At 42.6% G+C, this 24,238-nt stretch overlaps 1 protein-coding gene across 1 annotated transcript in view; it reads left to right on the top strand.

Moving 5' to 3' along the window:
* Nucleotides 1-3,863, top strand: part of LOC120908932 (neurotrypsin-like) — an 82,896-nt gene extending 79,033 nt beyond the window's left edge. Inside the window, exon 15 of the mRNA XM_040320445.1 lies at nt 2,302-3,863. Coding sequence (XP_040176379.1) covers nt 2,302-2,612 — 311 coding nt within the window. The 3' untranslated portion in view covers nt 2,613-3,863. The remainder of the gene's footprint in view (nt 1-2,301) is intronic.
* Nucleotides 3,864-24,238: the final 20,375 nt, after the last annotated feature.

Raw genomic sequence — 24,238 nt, 5'->3', positions numbered from 1 at the left:
AAATGATACGAAAAATACCGCTTCACACACACCTCTAACACTGCATGGTCAGCAGGGTGACAACATTTTTTCCTTCTGAAACTTTCTCTAGAACCTGTCTGCTTAGTATAATAGGATTGCAATCAGACCAGGATAGATCACTATAACAGTGATCTATAGCTTCAGGGGGAGACAAGACAAAGCTGCTTCAGCTATATTGTAGTATTCATATTCACAGGAAGTGCTGTGATGTCACATCACTTGCTTTCTTAACACAATGCAGATGCAATGATCTGCATTGTGCCCACAGCTACAGAGAACTCTTTTGGCATGGTCTATTGCAGAATCAGCCTGGATCCCAGCTGTCACTTCGCAGATGGCAGTTCCAGCATTAGGCCAGCCATACACGGAGCATATTTTTTCCTGCAACCAAAGGTTGGAGGTAGGGTTGCCACCTTTTTGTCAAGCCAAACCTGAAATCTTTAGTGTCTCACTGCAATTTGTTTGTAGTATACACTACAGGATTGTAAAAGACCTGGGGCACTGTTGGGTGCCCCAAGGAGAGTAGTAATGTGGCACACTATGCTACTGCTCTCTTAACCCAACCCATGTAATTGAATTTAGTAAGAAAGTAATGTATAACACCTCCTCACTGCCATTCAAATGCCCTCTGAAGAGCAATCCAAAATTGGGGGCACCACAAATGTAAATGAAAGTCTGTTTAGCCATTCCAGTATTTTCTGTCAATTCAGAACTGGGGACAGGGACAAGAACAGGATTGCTGCACAAGATTACTCAGCTGCAGTGCGATGAGCATTACCGAGTTCCATTCTTTCCTCAGCGGCTCCCTGCTGCCCAATAAGCACTTGCTCTGTTCCTTCCCCTGACCCCCGGCTGCCACAGTCTGGTCTGAATCATATGTTCGGGTTTCCGAGCAGACTGAAACCCAGACAAATGATTAAAAATTATTTAAAACCCAGACTGTCCGGGTGAATCCTGGACAGGTGGCAACCCTAGTTGCAGGAAAGAAATTCGCTCTATTCCCCCATCAATACAGACAGTGTTGATGTGGGAATCCCTCCTGCTGGGCCATTGTCTTCTTCCAACGGTGGGAGAGAGGTGGGGGCAGTGGAAGCTGTCCACGCTGGGACTAGACAATGATTATTGCTAGCAGTTATAGCAGCCACTAGTGATGAACGCAAGAGAATCTGGCAGGTTGTACCCAAGTTGATCGATCAATCAACTTGGTACATTCAACCTGCCCATTAACGGTTCAAATCTCAACTGGTTCCTGCTGAACCGGCTGAAACTCTAACTGTGTATTGCCTGTCTTAAACCCCATTGGCACCAACATGAGCTGCTGATTTCTGGTGTTGTTTAAAATGGTGTATAGAGAAATGGCCTAAAAAAAAAAAAAAAAAAAAAAATGATTAAAGCGTTTCTGACCCCCCCCCCCCCCAAATAAAAACAGATCCTGCTACTTTAAAGCATTTTAGACTGCACAGTGCTTGTAACACCTAAAAAAAACTGTCTGATCCTGCCAGTTTCTCCCCTCCCCTCTGTAAACTGACCACAGTGTATCATGGCTGCTGAGCCTGACACCGTGGTCAGAGTATGTGACTCCGTCACTACTGTCTGTGTCTCCTCTGTCTCTGTGTTTTATTTAAAAAAATCCTCTTTTACCATATTTCACGTCGGCTCCCAGCGATCATGTGACCGACCGTGTCTCCTCTCTCGTCTCCTCCTCGCATCCCGCTGACTTTAGCAGGGGGAATCGCAGCCCCTCCCGCTGCTTCAGTCAGATAGGCAGAGAGGAAACACAGCCAGTTACATGAGCACTGGGAGCCGCCGTGAAATGCGGTACAGAGATGCATTACTGCATTAAGAGACAGAACGGATTGTGTGAAATTGTGAAAGTCGGTTAACAACCACTTTAAAGGGTAAAAGATATTGCAGTTTTTGGTTCATGCTAGTGAGTCCTTCCATTTGATTTAGTTTATGACACACTAGGGACACTATCGGTAAGATCTCTGCACTTACATCTCTTGATCTGAATACCTACTGTAGCCTCTATGTTATGTTCTGTAGAATACAGCGGGAGTAGTTGCAACACAAATAGGTTAGACGGGAGCACCCAAAATCTTCCAGATTGATAGTCTGAACAGTCAGGAATTTTGACAGGAAGTATCCAAAAAATAAATAAACCCAGAACGGACTCAACCTTGAATTCTAGATAAACTTTCACATTCGCATTTTATTTTGCATTTCACAAATGTTTTATATCTTTTCAGCCTAACCAGATTTGTCATTTTCTTACCACAGGAACATCCTACTCCAAGACGCTTCTTCAAGGTGCCATTCCAATACTTCCCAAGGAGTCCTGTGTTTTACGCTACAAGGGAAAATTTACAAATCGTATGATCTGTGCTGGAGATCTATCTGAAGACAATCGAGTAGACAGCTGCCAGGGGGACAGTGGAGGCCCACTCATGTGCCAAAACTCAAACGGTCATTGGGTCATTGTAGGGATAACATCCTGGGGTTATGGGTGTGGACGAAAGGGCTATCCTGGAGTGTACACGAAGGTAAGCAGGTTCACTCCCTGGATCAGAAGGGTTACAAAACTAAAATGAAAGGACACTTTTTATTTATTGTGATCAGTGCAATCCATGTTAGATACTCAGAAATTCATCATGAGTCTCATCATAGAGCAATACTTGTCCGCAACATGCCTTAAATTTCATTTGTGGGTCTTTACTATGTAAAAAGACAAAGCTGTGAAATGTCTTCCATGTTGTGCCTATGTTGTAAGAATGTATGACTTCTCTTCTTGCTTTATGATTGAACAAATTAGTACATGAACTGTTCAGTAAACAGACAAAGAAACACTATTCCAGGGTCTTTCAGGTCAGTGGGCAATTCTTGTGCCACAAAAGTCAGGCGGTGCCAGAGCATTGTCTTTAGCCGTTTGTACTAGGTGGGAAACTTTTTTTTTTTAAGTTATAAATGTGAACAAACCTAAGACTTTACCTCTGCCCTAACATTTAGCTATGCTTAAAGTGATTGTAAAGGGAAAAACATTGTTTTTAAAGTAACAAACATGTCATATTTACCTGTTCTGCGCAATGGTTTTGCACAAAGCAGCCTTGGTCCTCATCTTCTCGGGTTCCCCACTGGCGCTCCTGGCTCCTCCCCCCTTCTTAGTGTCTCAATAGCAGGCCGCTTGCTATGGGGGGAACTTATGTTGGCTCTATCCTGAGCTGCACTATCTGTGTCCATTATCACACACAGAGCAGCTTGGTCTGCCCCCTCATTGGCTCTTGCTGCTGCCTCTGAACCAGTGAGGAGAGAGAGAGAGGGCAGTCTTGCAGCTCTTGGGCACATCGCTGGATTTGGATCAGACTCAGGTAAGCATAAGGGAGCCGGGGGGGCCTTTGGAGTTGCTTTCAGACATTTTTTTTACATTAATGCATTGGAGGAAGGATCGAACATAAGCAGCAGGCAAAAGCAGAATACAGGGTCAAGCCAGGGGTCAGGGCAGGTAACAGAAATGAATAGTCGGGAACAAGTTGGGGCAAGTTCAGAGGTCAAACACAGGAATCAAGAACATACAGAAAATACTGTAGACCAAACCGCAATTAGCCAGTGCAGAAACTCCGTTTAAATAGGCGCTTTGGCACCAACATTGGTGACAAAAATGTGTCTGTGCATGTCTGTGCACATCTGTTAGGCACGTTCTAGGCCAGCACATGCACATGCGTGTTCACTTAGAAACTGCATTTGCACTGTGGTGAAGCCTTTCCTGACAAATACCTTTTCTCATCAGCAGTATATAGCAGTCTTGTGACTTCTATCAGTGCTGGCCGAGCAATGGTTAAAGCTTGTAAGAGGAGTTCTCATTCTCCTCTGACTGTCCTATGAGGCTGCAGGACCCCTGACCCTCTGTCTGGACAGTGCTGATTGGCCCTGTGCCGAACACATAAACCCTCCCAAAAAAGAAAAAGAAACTCTCTTGCAAAACACACCAAACTGAGCATGTGCACAGTGCACCCACGGCTCTGTACTATCAGGATATGGATTGGTGACTGTGGAATAAGGGGAGGGTTGAAAGAAGACAGGATCAAACAGCCTTTTTACACAATGTGCAGGAATAACCCCTTAGGTTCCACAGTGAGTATAATAAGCATGCTTTACTGCATATACAGACTCATTTTACTGTTGTCGGTTTAGTAACACTTTAAACTTGAACAGCACTGCAAGATTCAATTGTTTGTTTAGTCCCCGGGGTGCATGAATAAAGGGGTATCTTACTCTTGGCTCTGGCAGGCTTCCTCAATCTATTTCACCGGTCCCCTGCAGTGTCCTCTCTAAGCAGCTTTGGGCCATGGTTGTATGATCGCCTCCTCATGTACAAATTCAAGTTAATAGCCCCGAAATGTGTGTTATGAAACAGAGCCCAATGTATGGAACTTGCTAACAGTTCCAGAGCTAGGAGTAGGGTAAATAATGCACCTTATCCATGCACTCCTAAACTAAAGGAGCATTAAACCTCCCCAATGCAGGGAGAAGCTTATTGCAAACATACAGTGTGTCTCATTTCCAGAGTTCAGCTTTAAGTTTTGATAATGGTTATTCATTTTTGTATTTCTCTCTTAAATATTTAAAGATGGGACGTGAATCATTAGACCACCTGGGTAAATCATAAGTTGTTGCCAACATCCCTAATAGATATACACAAACAAAAGTACCCCTCGTTACTAATGGGACTTTAAAGGCACCTAGTAAAGACACAGTAGTATAAAACGTCAAAATCTTATGATACAAACATAAAAGGTGTGTACATCACCAATAAAAGCACATATAAACAAAAAGTAGGTCACTATGCTGACTGTTGTTGCATTTGTGGTCGTGTCTTCCATGTATCCAACACGTTTTGGGACAGCGTAGGTCCCTTCATCAGGAACATATGTGCATTTAGGATCACAAAATATATTGCATTCTAAAAGAGAGCAAAACATTGATCAGAACATATGATAGAGAAAGAAATGCTGTACATCGGGAGTAATGAGAACAGATATAAACATACCAACAGAATGATCAGCAGAGAATCAATAATAAAGTAAAAAGCAGATTATTGTTGTGCTTGAATTGAGAGAGTCCCACAGGCTCCCTATGGGGTGGGGGAAGGGAAAATCCTATGGCCCCTCAATACTCAACACAAGGACCCCTATTAGACCTGCAGCCGTGGTAGAAGATGATATAATATATCACAGCTTGAGACAGTTGTCATCAGGCAGTCTGCAAATAGGAGGGAAAGTGCAATTAATTAGCTGAGAAGCCTAAGGTATTGGGACAAAACAAGTGTAGACTTGAAAGGAAGACATATCATAGCGCAAAAAGGTGCCATAGTGTCCTCCAAAAATGAGGTAGCATCCAACCAGAGCTATACAGATGGCCCTTAATTATATGTAGAGATTGTTGTTATTTGTACATACCTTCCTAGAGACATATAAATAGCAAGACAATCTATAGAGGGATCGTGGCAGCAGCACCCAGTCATGTTGGACCCGCTGTCTTAAATACAACCCTGGACGTCAGCGTCAATACGTCATGCATGACTTAAGCACATTCGCGTCCCACGTCACTGTGTGAAATCGCGCGCGCGTAGTACGTGTAGAGAAGTCAACCAATGAAATCCTCCCACCACAGCAAACAGCGGCCTATAGGATGAATCGGCGCATTTGCACTGCAGTCAAGAAAGGAGCACTCCCACCCACAGAGCAATAATACGCAGCATAAAACATAGCCTCTGAATATAACCATACATTGCAGTAAGAGCATGTATCCCTAAAGATACTACCATACAGATTCATATATACTAGAAGGATTTATATAGCACACAGGTAAGTATCTTTTAAACCCATAAAACAGACATGACATGATCAGCCTATCACTGACAACCATAAGGGGAGGGTGGAAAAACAGGAAGGAGGAATAAAGAAGCCCCTAATAATTCTACCTATAGATTAACTAACATGGTCCTCTTTATTCTTTTACTCACCCTCCTGAGGGGAAACCTTCCAGGAAGGGTCAATAACTCAGCTGTTAAATCTGGGGGATAGGTCGCCCCGAAGTCTGCAAACAAATGCGATTCGCGTTGTAATAAGCGTTTGTTCCAATCCCCCCCCCCCCCCTCCGGCACTGGGATGAACCTGGTCCAGAATTAGAAATTGGATTCATGGAAACTTACCCTGGTGGCAGTTAACTACATGTCTACCCAGAGAGAGTTCTGGGTTAGCCGTTTTCATACTCTCCACAAGTCTATAAGCCCTTTTAGAAAATTCTAGCTTGGTTTTTCCTACAAAAAAAATCTTACATTGGCACGTTAATAGATAAACCACTCCCGCTGTTTTTCAATTTGCATAGTGGTGTGGTTTATATAACCATGCATTTGGTACTATCGTATTAGGCCGGGTATTCATATATTGACAGTATGACAGTATGAACAGCCCTCGCAAATAAAAGCGTCTAGTCTCCTGCAGAGGTCTTATGTTCCCACAAATTCAATCCTTTAAGGATCTGGCTCTATGGTATGAAATTGCTGGAACAACCGGTATGTGGGGATTTAAATTAAGGTCTATGCATAGTAAGTGCCAGAATTTCTCAATATTTTTTTTTGAGGGACTATTATTGATTATCTGCTGATCATTCTGTTAATATGTTTATATCTGTTCTCATTACTCCCGATGTGCAGCATTTCTTTCTCACTCATATGTTCTGATCGATGTTAATGCTCGCTTTTAAAATGTAATATCTTTTGTGATCTTATATGCATATAATGCCCTGATGAAGGGAACTACGCTGTCCCGAAACGCATTGGATACATGGAAGACAAGACCACAAATGCAATAACAGTCAGCATAGTGACCTGTTTTTTGTTTATATGTGCTTTTATTGGTGATATATACATGTTTTATTTTTGTATCATTATGTTTTGACGTTTTATACTACTCTGTGTCTTTACTAGTTGCCTTTAAAGTCCCATTAGTACCGGGGGGACTTTTGTTTTTGTTTAAAGATGGGACGTGGGGTAAACTCTGCTTGTCAGCTCCTAAAAAGAGAGTGTGTTACTATAGAAAAGCAAACTTCAGTGGGCATTATATTACCACAATAACATTTCCTTGTTTTTAAAATATGAAATGACATAAAGAGTGAAAATTCAGGCTCACTTCTGCAAAGAAACTGATTTAGCATCCAGGTATTATTGCCAAAGCTTAATTGAACAAGCTGAGGTTAGAAGCTGATTGGTTTCTATGCAGTGAGCCTGGTTTTTCAGTCTTTAGCTTTAGTAAATAAACCCCAGTGTTTTGATACCAAATGGAACTAACTATTGTGAATCTTTTAATGTGATAAAGATCTCATAACCAAAGTTGCTTGAAATGTCACTGTATTATTTTTTTTTTTATCATAAAAACTGTGTTTATTTCTCTTCTATTAAATAAGGCATTTCTGCATGCCTCATCAAGAACCTTTTTATTTATGAGCTTGATTGGGGTTCCCTGAGGACAGCTGATTTTAAGAATGGTTCTATTGAAATGATGAAATGCGGGCTCCGAATATACCAGGGTTACAGTAGGCTTACACAGCTGAGTATGAAGTCATCTTGACCTAATTTGGGGCAGTTAAGTGCTGTATGTCATTATCCATAAATACTTGAGATAACAAATAAAATGATGAGACCATGTCTAGAAAGAAAAGCAACTAATAATCTGGGGTCCTTGCGCCACAGGGAGTAAAAAATCCCATTACTGACCATTTGTATACACTTTATAAAGATACAGTGAATATAAAATTTAGAAATATGTACATACTTTTTTCACCTCTTAAAAAAAAAAGCTAATTTTACGATTAGGTTTAAAAACATATATTTTTCTTAGTTATTAGGGGACCTTGAGTTTTTGTGCATGGGCCCTTCACTATTATGTACAGTGAAATATAACTTTTAAAGTGATCCAGTGCCCAAACTTATTGTGAACAAGCAGTAAAAGAACATTACAGGTTTAGTCTACCTTTCATGGTTCATGTTGCATCCATGTAGTAACACCCATAGTGTAACATGAAACAATCCCCAATCTGTGGCCCCCAACCACCCCCTATCCTACGCTTGCACAGCCATGTAATCCATTCACAGGTCTGTTGTTAATTTGGAAAACTACAAGTCCTATCTGCTAAGGGGGCAGAGGGGCTTAAATCACACTGGCACTGATTGGTACTGCAATTGTAGTATAGTATTTACGGTACTTCTTCTAGCCCCATAAGAGAAGGTCCTGGGGCTGTGATTTAAACATTGCATGGTTGCCAGGAGCCTGTGCATGGTGGTTACCATGCTCTTCAAGCTTCTGTGCAAAATTTCTAAATATTGTCCCTTGTTTTGTTTTATTTTATTAATGTGGGTGCATTTAGTAAACTTTGGCAAAAGGTGGACTATGTCTTGGAGACATCATGGGCCAGATTCACAAAAGAGATACGACGGCGTATCTCCTGATACGCCGTCGTATCTCTGAGATACGATTGTCGTATCTATGCGCCTGATTCATGGAATCAGGTTACGCATAGATAGCCCTAAGATCCGACAGGTGTAAGTGACTTACACCGTCGGATCTTAGGCTGCAATTCTAGGCCGGCCGCTAGGTGGCGATTCCATTGCGGTCGGCGTAGAATATGCAAATGACTAGTTACGCCGATTCACGAACGTCCGCTTGTCCCTGCCCTATTTGAATTAGGCGGGCTTGCGCTGGGCGGATTTACGCTACGCCGCCGCAAGTTTACAGGCAAGTGCTTTGTGAAACAAGCACTTACGCTGAAAACTTGCGGTGGTGTAACGTAAATGTAATACGTTACGCCGCCGCAGCGTAGGGCGATTCTACGTGAATCTGGCCCCATATGCCTTCAAAATACACAGCAGACACTGAAATCTCGGCTATTTTTTATGGAGATCAGCTCTTGGCTGTCTTCCAGTCCTCTGTGATGTAAACACACAGAATTTGTTTCTATGCTATTGGAAGCCAACCTAACATGAATTTAGAGCCTGAGACTACTGCTGGACTCCACCGTCATGGTTGTGATGTTATCAGCCTCAGCAGACTTGTCACTTAAATGACACTCTACAGCAAGGATCTTTAAACTACGGCCCTCCAGTTGTTGCAGTCTTGCAGAACTACACTTCCCATGAGGCATTGTAAAACTCTGACATTCACAGACATGACTAGACATGATGGGAATTGTATTTCCGGAACAACTGGAGGGACATCGTTTGAAGACCCTGCTCTATAATATCCCCTCCTAGTCTCCTCATAGCTTCATAAAAGGTTATGTGGATAGATGAAGGGAGTGGTGGAGGAGCTGTGCCAGCACAGAGAATATTTTGACTGGCAAAAAGTGTAGCCGCACTGACCCAACCTGTAAAAAATATTATATAACCCACATAAAAATATTGATCAATAATGATAAACAATGATATGACACCAAGTGTAATAACATCAAGAGGTGTTGATGAACCAATTATATAAATAATAGAGTATTAGGCCATGGTGTGCAAGATTTTCAATAATAGTCCAATAAAGAGTCCAATACTGAACAAAAAGCAAAAAATCTTGAATGAGTGAGTGACATCAACAGAAGTATCCACCACCAAAAAGTGCCATCACTTAAAGAAATGCTTGCTTACCATATAGCAAGCAAGATAAACTTGCGGCTGCAAACCCCAGCCAGGGCCTTTAACCGGGTACTCGCGGTAGCGCCAGCTTCACAGGAGCAATGGATGGAAGACTGGGTGCTTGTATTGAATCAAGTATCGTGCAGGGAAAACTATGGTTACCAAGAATAAAAACGGCTCACCATAGCGTAAATCCAATATAGCAAGAACGGTTTAATAAGGTTAAAAGCACTTACATCAATTTGTAGATAAAACAGCAAAATAGTAACAATTTAGCCGGCTGGCTGGCAAGCGACGGTCCGCTGGCAAACGACCGTCTGACTTTAAACACAAGGACGTCAGCACATCAACTCCTCCCGATGCGCGTTTCGTCGTAATGACGTTGTCTGGTGCCTGGTGGAAGTGCCAGGTTTTTCTCTATCAGGTAAACGGGGTAGCTGGGGAGCAAGTGGAAGGTAAGTATAGACCCCTTACCCTTCTCTGCTGTAAACCAAACCTAGTATTTTCCCCCGAGCAGGCCATGGACAGGTTTACTTTAAGCAGACGCCGTATACACTTAAACACATCCTGTTTCCATTAACTGCAGTCAAAATGATTGTAAAGTCTCTTAAAAAAAAAAAAAAAAAACTAAGTTACAGACATGTTATGTTTTCCTGCTCTGGGCAATAGTTTTGTACAGAGCAGCCCCGATCCTCCACTTATTGTGTCCCATGCTGGCGATTCTGGCTCCTCCCTCCTAATGAGTCACTTACTATGGAGGCACTCGTGAGGGCTCGATCCCGAGCTGTACTGTGTGTGTCTATTGACACGCTGCTCGGCCTCACTCCCTCAATATTGGATTTATTTGACAGTAACAGGAGCCAATGGCTCCCGCTACTCTTACTGTGTCCAGTGAGAAGAGAGAGCAGTGCCGCTGCTCTTGGGCACAGCGGTGGATCGAGATTCTGGCTCAGGTAAGTATTTAGGGAGGGCAGCGGAGTAGCTGTACCAAAAAGTTATTTTTTACCTTACTGCATAGAATGCACTTAATGTAAAAAAAAACTTTAGCCTTAACAACCACTTAATGTTTTGAATTTTGCAAATATTAACTTGAATTTATAGCTTACTTGTCCAGAGCTGCAAAACAAATGTATATTATCACATAGTGGATCAACTGCAAGTTCATGTCTGCTAAATAAGTGCAATTATGTCATTTTTTCAGAGGATCTTGTGCTGATGCAATTAAAGATATCAGAAACGTCCTAAAGTCTTTTGTGTTTTATTAAATAAAATGTTTCAATGTTTAAAGAGTAACTACAACCAAAAACAACGGTTCATGGCTGCATTGGTTTTCTTTTTTCCCTTTATTTTTATCTTATGATCCTGCCAGTAACACATTTAATTTCCTATGGTGACAACGCTTACTTACTGCACTGTATCACACCAGTGAAGGGGGGTTTATATTGTACCCACCGACACCAATGAAGGGAGGTCCATATTTTACTATCATGACTCTATTGAAGGAATGTTGTTATTGTACCCACTGACACCAATGAAAGAGGTTACGATTGTACCCACCGACACCAATGAAGGGAGGTCCATATTTTACTATCATGACTCCATTGAAGGAATGTTGTTATTGTACCCACTGACACCAATGAAGGAGGTTATGATTGTACCCACCGACACCAATGAAGGGAGGTTAATACTTTACCCTCTGACACCAATAAAGGAGGGGTATTATTGCAACCACTGACAATGATGAAGAGGGAGTAATATGTTACCCAATGACATTAATGAACAGGGAGGGGAGTTATTAATACACGACTGGCACCGCAGACACACTGCCAGCAGGGAAGAAGGTTAATATAGCTGCCAATGTCACTGACACCAACAAAGGGGGGGGGGGGTATTTTTGATGCCATTGTCACTGACTATTTAAGAAGGGGTTAAATATTGTACAGAACTGACAATAGTGAACTGAGAGATGAAGCATCCACTCTTGGGCGAAGTGATATCCTGAATGATAGTTTGCAGAGTTTCAGTAGCGGGAAGAGAAAAAAGGAAGTGCGTAATAGTGGGGCACCAATGTTTCCCCACACTTCACTGGCATAGAAGATAATTTTTTTCTTCCTTCATCGAATAAACATATTAAAAGCATTGTAGGGATTATTCACGGTGGCTGTGTGGACGCTAAAACATTAAAACATATCTTTTTATTTTTTTACAAATACACCTCAAAGTATTATTTTGTTTTATTTCTGCTTAAATGATTCTTTAGGTTTATATGTGTGAGACTCTCACTATTAGTAAAGGTATTAAGGTGTATTTTGTGGGTTCAAGAACTGCAAACTGTATATAGTGTGTATTATAAGTAAGCTCAGACTCTATTTGACATGCTCCTTTAGACATGCCCAATCAGCGTAATGTAACCATGCCCATTTTTCACAGGGGCACATTGCACACGTCATCTTTTTAAATATGCAGCTTTCATTAATTGAATACCTATTGAAACTGTCATGAAGGACCTTCTTACTAGATGGCATCAACTGTTTCCCAATTGTGTTCCTGCCATGTTTTCCTTGCATCCTCACGTACACCCCTGGTAGAGAAATCTGGTCCATAGTAATGATGTGCAGAATATTTTAAAGCTAGTGCATGTAGACAGGAAGTTGCTAGAAGTAACACCCCATACACACGATCGAAAATTCCGACAGCAAAAGTCTGATGTGAGCTTTTAAACAGAAGTTCCGACCGTGTGTATGCTTCATCAAACTTTTGCTGTCGAAATTTCCGCCAGCAAAAGATTGAGAGCTGGTTCAGAAAATCTGATCGTCTGTAGCAATTCCGACGCACAAAATTCCGACGCATGCTCAGAAACAATTTGACGCATTCTCGGAAGGATTGAACTTAATTTTCTTGGCTCGTCGTAGTGTTGTACGTCACCGCGTTCTTGACGGTCGAAAGTTCAGAGAACTTTTGTGTGATCGTGTGTATGCAAGCCAAGCTTGAACGGAATTCCGTTGGAAAAACATCCAAGGTTTTTTTCCGACGAAAAATCTGATCGTGTGTACGGGGCATTAGAGTTCTGAAGCAACTGAAGCAGAAGGCACGTTTGTAAAGTACGGGCCATACAATGCAATGTCATCCAGTTATGATTTGGTTGAATGTTAATTACTGGTATCTGAGAGAGGGCTCTGAATAGAGTTGGGCCGAACACCCCCTGGTTCGGTTCACGCCAGAACTCAAAAAACATCGCAAAAGTTCAGACCCGAACCGCAAACCCTATTAAAGTCTATGCGACTTGAACTTAAAAAATCAAAAGTGCCCATTTTGAAGGCTTATATGCAAGTTATTGTCCATTAAATAGGTATCGGGGCCCAGATACTACCCTGTATTTTTTTAAATATTGTTTTTAACCACTTGCCTACTGGGCACTTAAACCCCCTTCCTGCCCAGGCCAATTTTCGCTGTACCCCCAATTTTTTCACCCACACAAATAGAGCTTTCTTTGGTGGTATTTAATCACTACTGGGGTTTTTATTTTTTGCTAAACAAACAAAAAAGGACCCAAAATTTTTATTATAACATTTTTGCAAACAGGTCATTTTCTCCTACATTGATGTCCGCTGATGAGGCTGCACTGATGGGCACTTATGGGCACTGATAAGGTGGCAGTGATGGGCTCGGATGAGGCGGCACTGGTAGGTGGCACTGATAGGTGGTTGTGATGGGCAGCACTGAAGGGCACTAATATAACGTGGGCATGAAGAGGTTAAAAGAGCAGTGATTTTAACCACTTCAGCCCCGAAAGAATTTACCCCCTTCCTTACCAGAGCACTTTTTGCGATTTAGCCCTGCATCGCTTTAACTGACAATTGCGTGGTCGTGCGACGTGGCTCCCAAACAAAATTTATGTCCTTTTTTCCTACAAATCGAGCTTTCTTTTCGTTTATTTGATCACCTCTGCGGTTTTTATTTTTTGCGCTATAAACAAAAATAGAGCGACAATCCCAGATGGCCGGGAAGCCCAGGCCATCTAATGACGTCCACCCAGGATGGGAGATCCCATCTGTGGACATCATGGGCCAGATCCTCAAAAGAGATACGGCGGAGTAACTGCTGTTACTCCGTCGTATCCCTGGTCCTAACTATGGAACTGATCCACAGACTCAGTTTCCCATAGTTAGGACGAAGATCCGACATGTGTAATTGAATTACACTGTCGGATCTTAAGGAAACAATTCTAGGCCGGCCGCTAGGTGGCGAGGCCATTGCGGCCGGCGTAGAATATGCAAATGACCAGTTACGGCGATCCACGAACGCTCCGACGGGCCCGTCGCTCTAAATCTACGTCGTTTACGTCGAGTTCCGCCGCGTAAAACTAGGGCTAAGCCCTAGTTGTCTTAAGCCATGTTAAGTATGGCCGTCGTTCCCGCGTCGAATTTTAAATTCTACGTCGTTTGCGTAAGACGTCCGTGAATGGCGCTGGACGCCATTTACGTTAACGTCTAAGCAAATGACGTCGGAGCGACGTCAGTTAGCGCAATGCACGTCGGGTAATTTACCCGACGGAGCATGCGCAGTACGTCCGGCGCGGGAGCGCGCCTAATTTAAATGGGACTCGCCCATTTGAATAGGAACGCCTTGCGCCGGACGGATTTAAGTTACAGCGCCGCAAAATTCCAGGTAAGTGCTTTGTGGATTGGCACCTAACTTGGGAATTTTGCGGCAGAGTAACTTAAATCCGAAAAGTTACGTTGCGCCGCGGCTTTGTGGATAACCCCCCATATGTCTATGGGCGGTAGGGAAGTGGTTAATGGTGCCTAAAGTGAAACAATAAAAATGAAAAATTATTTTAAATATAGTGCCTGGGGGGTCCCATTAGCCTGCCTGTAAAGTGGCACATCTGTACCATGTATAGAACCTGCTGCAGCGAAACTGACATTTATAAAGAAAAAAAATGACATGTAAATTGATTTTCCCTGCAAGCTTTCTTTATTTTGTAAACAACGACCTGGGGAGCCAGTTTGTATGATGAGGCCACAATTTAATGCAGAGCAAGATTAGAGAATTTTTGGATATGTTTTTTTACCTCTTGGGCAAACTTTGGATGGAAATCACAAATTTTTGCATCACAGTGAGCAAGCAAATGTAAAGATGCCAAATTATAGTACATTCAGGCCAAGATTAACCACATTGACAGAATGTCACGACTGGGCAAATGGGCGTATATGTGTATATATATATATTATACTTACCTGCTCTGTTGTAATGGACTTGCACAGAGCAGCCTGGATCCTCCTCTTCTCGGGTGCCTCTTCTGTGCTCCTGGCCCCTCCCTCCTGTTCAGTGACCCACAGCAAGCAGCTTATTATGGGGGCACCCGAGTCATAGCTCCCTGTGTCCATTCAGACGCTCCCCTCTCCTCTGATTGGCTCAGCCAATCAGGAGGGAAAATCTTGAATGGCTGAGACACTTGAGGACATCGTTGAACAAAGAGAGACCTCAGGTAAGTGTTAGGGGGGCTAAGGGGGCTGCTGAATGCATTAAGATCAAAAACCTAAGCTGTTGCACTATTATTGATGTTTTTATTTGTTCCAAAACAAGCGATACCTGTCATGGATGCTGATTTTTTTGTTCTTTTTTTTTTCCTACTTTATTTCTTGTAATGCTTAAAAATTTACAATAAAGATTGCATAAAAAAAAAATACACTACTTGCATTCAACAAATACATTCATTTATATAATAATGAATAGAGAACTGCTCTAATTTGTGTTTTTGTTATCTGTCTAGAGTTCACTTTTAAGAAGCTTAAGATTTTATCACCACTGTAGCCCTAGCCATACTGTAATTAGACCATGACCGCCATACCTCTAGACTGCGTAAAGTTCATGCATTCAGGTTGGAAGTTTCAGGTTTGCTAACACCAGTATTCAATTATAAATGAATCATTATTGAATGACAAATCTGCATTGCAAATATGCAAAAGATGAGCTGGGGTATTCACTAATTCTGCAAAACTGGACTAATCCGTGGTTAGGCAAGCTATTCAACTATTTTCTTTTACCACTTACACTTCGTGTTTATATTGTATTTAGTATCTGTGTAATACTTGCAAAATGTTGAAGTCTTTTAAAAGACGGCAAAAAAGCAAACAAGTTTGCAGATGAATATATGTAAGCTCAATAGCAGGTTTTGAATATGGCAATCACTGATAACCATTATCTATAGGTATCATAGACGAAGAGCCATGCAAATGTGGAGTGTTGACTTCTGTGTAATATCATGTTTAGTTCAGCTCTCTTATTCACTGGGTAGTAATTTGGATTTTCAGTTGAATTTACAGACCTCAACAGCCCTACGTTCATAAGGCAATACTAGACTAATTTTCTAGTAGATGTCCAGTGTCAACCTAAACCTATCCTTGCTCTAAAAGTGTATACAGTTGGGTAGGGGTACACAACTATAATACATAGGAACTCACTGTATTCCAAATAAAAGGCTTTCTGAGAAATGTTCACATATTCATGAGAAATTTTCACTTATGGTGGCCAAACACATTTTGATCAGTGATTGATTTATGTTCCAATCGATCTCTCTCTACTTATTTGATTGATATGCTACACACAGGGAAGTGGATTTTAATCGGTAGGATATGACTGTAAATTATTAATCGCAACTCTGTTTCCACCATGTAATCTCATAATCTGATCAAGATACAGATAAAAAGGGGGGACCGGGGAATAGAGTGGTAGCGGCTGCTAGTACCGCAAACCCACACCAACTATCACCAAGACCAAATGTATATGAATGGACTTTCTCGGTACTGATAACACAAATCAATATGGTAAAAAATTAATTTATTATACATAAAATTATACAGCTTAAAAAACATGGCTAAGACAATCAACCTCACATTAGTTTCAGCGGTAGAATTTAAACGGAGGACCGTAGGGTATCTAAGTTTGTGAGGTGAAGTCGAAGACTTCTACCGGTTTCACGGATAACCGCTTCTTCAGGAGGTAGTCAAGGGTCAAGGACCGTTGTGGAGCTCGCTGACTAAAGTCCCCGTGGCGAACAAGGGGGAAAAAAAGAATAATATTCAATGCTAGTAGTAGCACTTGATTAAGGGCGGCTGGGAGGGACGGGTGTTGTGGCAGGTGTTTAAACAGATCAGTTGTGGCAAGACAGCTGAAGGTAGTCAGCTGTGGACCAAAAGAAGACCCCGACACACTGAATAACAGTGGATGATAGGGAGAACCAAATGGATGAGATACCGCACAACAACGCACACGTCCCAGGATTACAGCCCATGGAGAGTCACAGAGTCACATCGTTAAAGCCCACACACGACCTTTTTTTACAACCCGAAAAAGAACAACGTTAAAAACATTGTTAAAAAATTGAGCATGTTCGGATTTTCTTTTGCCCATTTTTTAGAACCCGGAAAATGCTCTGAAGCCCACACACGATCGTTTTTAATGACATTAAAAAAAAAACTTAATTTTTTTAGAACCCGAAAAATTATCGTGTGTATGCGGCATTAGAACTAAGTGCACTCCTGTGACCCACAGAAGAAGTAGGGCCAAAAGAGCTTTGGCCCTACTTCTCCTTTAAAGATGGAGTATCACTTTGCACTTTACAGTATTCAGTTCCTGATGAAAGAAAATACATGTACTTTGTCCCATCTTTCTAGCTGCCCTGTAAGACTGGCTGTGATATCTGACAGAGTGCCCCCATTGGACGAGGTGAAGAGTGTGACGTCAGAGCCCTGTCTCTATACCTAGTTCATGTTACTATGTAAAAAAAATACAATGCTTGTAATTCTTCTTTAAAATGGTTTGGAATTTATATCTAATGGGCCGTACACACGACCGAACATGTCTGCTGAAACTGGTCCGCGGACCAGTTTCAGCAGACATGTTCGGTCGTGTGTAGGCCCGAGCGGACAGGATTCCAGCATACATTTGCCCGCTGAGCCTTTTTCCAGCGGGTAAATATTTCTGGACTTGTTTTAAAACAGCCCGCTGAAATCCTGCCCGCTCGGACATGTTCGGTCGTCTTTACAGACCTACTGTACTTGTCCGAGCGCCCGCCTACCCTCGCATGCGTCAAATGACTTTGACGCATGCGTGGAAGCATTGAACTGGCAGGGCCACCCACGTCGCCGAGTCATCGTCGCGGCGACGGCGGGGACACGCCCCGCGTATTGTTTACGCGCGGATTTCTGTATGATGGTGAGTACAGCCACCATACAGAAATCCCCGGGCAGACATGTACGGTGAAAACGGTCCGGCGGACCGGTTTCATCGTACATGTATGCTCGTCTGTACGCGGCCTAAGGGTAGCCATATATGTTTTAATCTGACCATACAAATTCTGTACAATGAATGTTGAATCTACCTAAACTATAATATGAAGGCCTACCTAAACTTTTCAATTATTTGTATCCAATCAGGCAGGCCCTTGCACATACAAATTGATAGATCTAAAGAAGATTGTACAATCAAATTGTTACACATGTGGTGAGGTTCAGGCGTATTATCATAATAAGACCATGAAGAGATTTTATGGTGTATTTTAATAACAGAGGCACTGACCTGTCCTCACTCTACTCAGTGAGCCTAGATATATACTTTACAGTAGCATACACTATTCAGGCAGAGCATAGGCATTCATTAGTTGACTATTGTGCATGTCTGCACCACTTACCTGCCATGTTCCAGCATTGCATATACTGCGTGCACTTACAGGTTTTACTTGGAATGTTGCAGTTGAGCAACGCTCGTTAAAGCTAGCTAGTTAACCCTCACTTGTACCCTACTCTGACTTCTGTGCCCTGACCTCTGGCTTGCATCCTGGTTATTTTTGTCGACTGCCTGACCTGCCCTCTAAATTATAAACTGACTATCAATATGTCCTGACCTTTGGTTTGTACCGTGGTTACCCATGTCTACTGCCTGTCTTTATCTCTGGCTGGTATTCTGCTTTTATATGTCTGCTGCCTGTCCTGTATGCTAGTTATCTGTATTTGCTGCCTACCCTGACCTTTGGTTTGTATCCTAGTTAGCCATTTCTGCTGCCTGCCTGACCTCTGGCTTGTATCCACATTATCCACGTCTACTGCCTGTCCCTTACCTCTGGCTTATATCCTGATTATTCCTGTCCACTACCTGCTCTGATTTCTAGCTTGTATTTTGCTTATTTGTGTCTGCTGCCTGCCTGACTTTGGCTTTTGTCTTGGTTATGTTTGTCTGCTGCTTGTTCCAACCTCTGGTTTGTATCCAAATTACCCATGTCTGCTAACTGTCCTGACCTTTGACTTGTATCTCGGATAGCAGTGTCTGCTGCCTGCCCTGACCTCTGGTTGGATCTTCATTGTTCATGTTAGTTTCCTGCCCTGAGCTCTGATTTGTATACTGGTTATCCATGTTTGTTGCATGCCCTAAACTTTGACTTGTATGCTGGGTATGCGTTTCCACTGCCTGCCCTGACCTTTTGCTTGTACCCTGCTTATCCATGTCTGCTGCCTGCCCTGTTTGCTGGTTATCTGTGTCTGCTGCCTGCTCTGACCTCTGGCTTATATCTGAGTTTTGCATGACTACTTACTGCCTTCCCTGACCTTTGGTTTCTATCCTGGTTATCCATGTCCATTGTCTGCCCTCTGGCTTGTATCCTGTTTTTGTCATGTCTGTTGCTTGACCTGAGCTCTGACTTGTAAACTCGTATCCATATTTATTATATGTATTTATTATATGTCCTGACCTCTGGCTTGTATAGTGGCTATCCATATCCACTGCCTGACTTTACCGCTGGCATGTATTCTGCTTTTCTATGACTGCTGCTTTCCTGTTGTCGTGCTCAGGGGTCAGCCTTGAAAACCAGTTGCTATAGCAGTAGTGGGGCTACCACTGACTAGCAGTATAGGTACACAGGCAGCCATCCTGGTGGATGTCGCAGGCTCACCTAAGCAGAGTTTAAGTACTAACCGATGTTCACCAGAGCTCCTGATTGTGGAGATGGACTTTACTATGTTAGTACCAGGTTGTGGATCTCGGGATCGCACCACCAGGAGGTGAGCAAGCTCGGGTCCAGTAGCGGATAAGCAGGGTAAGGATCAAACACAAGTGTAGTCAGTAAACAAGCCAAATGTCAGTAACAATTGCAGGTTGGGATCAGGCAGAGGCGTAGTTGAGGAACAATCCAAGGGTCGATAACAAGTGGTAGAAAAATATGGATGGCAGCAGAGAAGACGAGAGCAAGATACTGGCTGAAGAGAGCACAATAATCTGGCAAATAGGACGTGAAGAGACATGGCTTAAATCGGGAAGTTCATGGGAGGAGCAAAGAGTTCAGCAGAAGTCAAGGCACAAGGCAGGGTTGTCTAATAGATCAGACAGGGTGCTGTCCAGCATCTCAGGCAGCTGAGCGAATAGAGTCATTGGCAGACACAGCAGAGGTCCAAGGTTCAAGTCCAGGCCCTGACATCTATATTTGCTGCCTGCCCTGACTTCTGGCTTGTATCCTCATTATCCATGTTCACTGCTTTGCCCATTACCTCTGGATTATATCCTGGTTATCCCTGTCCACTGCCTGCCCTGATTTCTTGCTTGTATCCTGGTTACCTGTGTCTACTGCCTGCCCTTACCCCGGCTTTTATCTAGGTTATCTGTGTCTGCTCTGAGCTCTGGTTTATATTCTAATTAACCCATGTCTGCTGACTGTCCTGACTTCTAGCTTGTATTTAGGATGCCAGTGTCTACTGCCTGCCTTGACCTCTAGCTCTGGTATCTTCGTTATCCATGTTCATGGCCTGCCCTCACCTCTGCCTTCTATCCTTGTTATCTTTGTCCACTGCTTTCCCTGACCTCTGATTGTATCCAAGCTATCCATGTCCTACCCTGGTCTCTGGTTTGTATCCTGGTTATTAATGTCCACTACCTGCCCTGACCTCTGGCTTCTATCCTGGTTAGAATATAAGGATCAAACAGAAGCGTAGTCAGTAAATTAGTCAAAGGTCAGTAACGAAGAGTTGCAGGTTGGGATCAGACAGAAGCATAGTTGAGGAACAAGCCAAGGGTTCATAATGGGTGGTAGCAAAATATGGATGGCAGCAGGGAAGACAAGAGCGAACAGGAAGTACAGGGTTGTCCAATTAATTAGACAGGGTGCTTTCCAGCATCTCAGGTAGCTGAGCGAGAAGAGTCATTGCCAGACACAAATTTGGTCCCAGGTTCAAGTCTAGGCTCTGGCAGTACTCCCCTCCTCCCAGAACACCCCCTGAATTTCTTTGGGCCAGGTGTGTGAGGAAACCTCTGTTGGAATTCTCTTGTTAATCTAAGAACATGAACGTTCTTCCAGGCTCCCAAGAATTTTCTTCTGGCCCATATCCTTCCTATTGAACCAGATAATGCAATTTGTTCCTAAAGATCCTGGAATCAAACAATTTCTCCACTACAAATTCTTCTTCATCCTGTACCTCACTAGGTGGAAGAATTCTTCCAGAAAAGGGATTTTCATGAAACAGTTGGAGTAGTTATATGTGAAAAACAGGGTCAGGCAGTTTTAAGCGAAAGGTAACTGGATTAATTTGAACAGAAATCTGAAAAGGTCACACAGACTTTTGGCCCAACTTTGCAGATGGAATTTGGACCTTCAAATTTTTTTGTTGAACTTTGTCACCTACATGAAAAGTAGGAAGTGATCTGCGATTTTATCAGCACCCTGCTTCTAACATTCCTAAGCCTCCCTCAAAGTCTTGATCAGTTTCTCCTAAATCTCCTGCAATGTAGTTAAGCTGTTGGTAACAAAAATAATTGGAGTTGAGATAGAGAGATCAGGAATAAAGACTAGATGATACCCGTAGCTGCTGACTTTTAATATTAGGACACTTACCTGTCTAGAAATCCAGCCATGTTGGCACCCATTACCACCACCATTGTTTTTGAGGGATACCGGCAGTGAAGCCTTGTGGCTTCACAGTCAGTTTCCTACTGCCCATGCAATTGCCCCGGCAGTGGGGGAAGGAGGAGTGGGGCCGATCTTCTGGGTGATCTCCCTACCTCGGGATCACCCAGAAGTAGGAGCTGGTACTCGCTCCCCCTCCCTCCCAAAAGGTGCAAAATGTGGCATCGGAGGGAGGAGGCAGATAAGCAGACAGAGTGAAAAGACAAACAAAATGTATTTCAGCCCGTGGGATCGGTTCAATGGGACAATCATATGGGTGATGAGGGGGTAACTGATCAGCATTCACCTTAGACATCCCATAACTCATGATATTGTGGTGGCAGGTTGTCATATAACTGCGTGGTAACCACATCCACCTGTGATTCCTTGATTGGTGGAGAACTTGTTTAACAAGGTTCTCTACAGTATTTCTTGCAATAGGGGGAGTACAGTAAAATGTAAGATGTGCTTCTCCGTTGATTGAGGAATTATGGGTGGAAAATCATAAAAAATGCCCAGGTTGACAGGAAATTTGCATGATCTAATCAGCTAAAAACTAATAGTCTCTTGAGGGTCAGCCTCAAATTGGAGTACCAGAGGAACTGTTTTATGGGTAACAGATCCTGAAGTTAAGTGTGAACCATCAACCGTCCCCACGTTGATAGGGGCAGATTTATTTCTTGATTGGATATTATTGCTGAGCCTAGTAGAGCAAGGAATTCCAATGCCCTTGGAGATAAGAGTAATAGAGATGACAAAATTAGATAGTAGAGAATTAATTTCATTCTATTCATGAATCAATGGGGAGACTGGCTAATGGAGTTTATTTGTTCAGGCACAATCACATCAGTCACAGCAATTCTTCGTACCTTGTTGGGACAGTTAACTGCGTAATCATCACAGTCCTCACAATATAGACATACCTTCTCTGAATGTTTTCTCTCTTTCTCCAGAGCAGACATGGATCTCTTACTAGCATCAACCTGCATAGGTTCAGGAGTATCAGATTCTGGAGAAACTCTCGGATCCTTCTGAACAAATTGACTAGAAGAGAAACAAAGACCACCATTACTTCCAAACTTTCCCAGTCTCTCCTTCTTCCTTTCTTTGAGGCTGGGTTCACACTATTGCCGCATGCGGCTCACAGCAGGGGTCCGGTGCGTCCCTGTTCACTGTATCAGCTCCGATTTCAGCCTGAATTTTTGGCCTGAATTCGGAGCAAAAGACAAACAGGCCCCCTGTGCAAATTCGCACAGGAGCCACAGCAGAGATACTGTATGTGAACCGGCTCTATAGAGAGGCGGTCACAATCTCCTACCATGCAAATTATAGGCAGGGAAACCTGTGTGACTGGCAGGCGTGATGTCCGCCGGGCACCCCCGATCACTCCTGATAGGGCCAGAATGGGGATCTGTGTGTGTAAACACACAAATCCCTGTTCTGTCAGGGGAGTAGAAACAGATTGTGTGTTCCTACTAAGTAGGAACAGTGATATGCCTCCTCCCCCAGTTAGTCCCCTCACAGTTAGAACACACACTGAGGGAACACATTTAACCCCTTGATCGCCACTTAGTGTTAACCCCTTCCCTGCCAGTAACATTTATACAGTAATCAGTGGCCAATCTTAGCTCTGATCGCTGTATAAATATCACTGGTCCCAAAAAAGTGTCAAAAGTGTCCGACCTGTCCGTCACAATGTCACAGTCCCAATAAAAATTGCAAATAGCTGCCATTACTAGTAAAAAAAAAAATAATACAAATTACATAAATATATCCCCTATTTTGCAGATGCTATAACTTTTGTGCAAATCAATATAGGCTTATTGCGATTTTTTTACGAAAATATGTAGAAGACTATATATTGGCTTAAACTGATAACAAAAAAAAAATAATAATAATAAAAATAATTATAGCAAAAAGTACAAAATATTATGTTTTTTTCAACATATTTCTGTTCATAGTGCAAAAAAATACAAACTGTAGAGGTGATCAAATACGATCAAAAGAAAACTCTATTTGCGGAGAAAAAAGGACATCAATTTTGTTTGAGTACAACATCGCACGACATCGCAATTGTCAGTTAAAGCGACCCAGTGCCGTATTGCAAAAAGTGGCCTGGTCATTAAGAGGGCAAATCTTCCGGGGCTGAAGTGGTTAATTTTATCTGCAGAAGTCCCTCATCTGCATAGGACATTTTTGGTAAAGGTCACCGTTTAGAGTAAAGACTTTTGGGTACCGCGATTCTGCCCCTGATTGAAAAATGTCATATACTATTCATTTTAATGGCACCTAGAAACGTAGTTTGGTTCTGCCGCGATAAATCGCGCTGCAATTCCGGCAAATGGCATTGTGCAAAGCTTGTCACCTGAAAGAAGCTCCTGATCCTTTTTTGGGTGACAGAACACGGCAGAATTGCACTGCATTTTTAGGTGCCTTTAAAGTGAATGGCATCTGAAATTCGTGTTGTGCGATTTGTCATTTGAGCAGAGCGTTTTGAAATTGCAGGCAGATTCAAAACCTCCTGGTGTGAACAGAGCCTTATTGATAAAAGCTAAAGTAAAAGGAAATGCCCACATTTTAGGTTGTCCCCAAAACAGGAATACTGGGGATATTTT

This window comes from Rana temporaria, chromosome 8 (genome assembly GCF_905171775.1).
Source record: "Rana temporaria chromosome 8, aRanTem1.1, whole genome shotgun sequence".
Lineage (NCBI taxonomy): Eukaryota > Metazoa > Chordata > Amphibia > Anura > Ranidae > Rana > Rana temporaria.
This window is presented reverse-complemented; position numbering and strand designations above follow the sequence as displayed.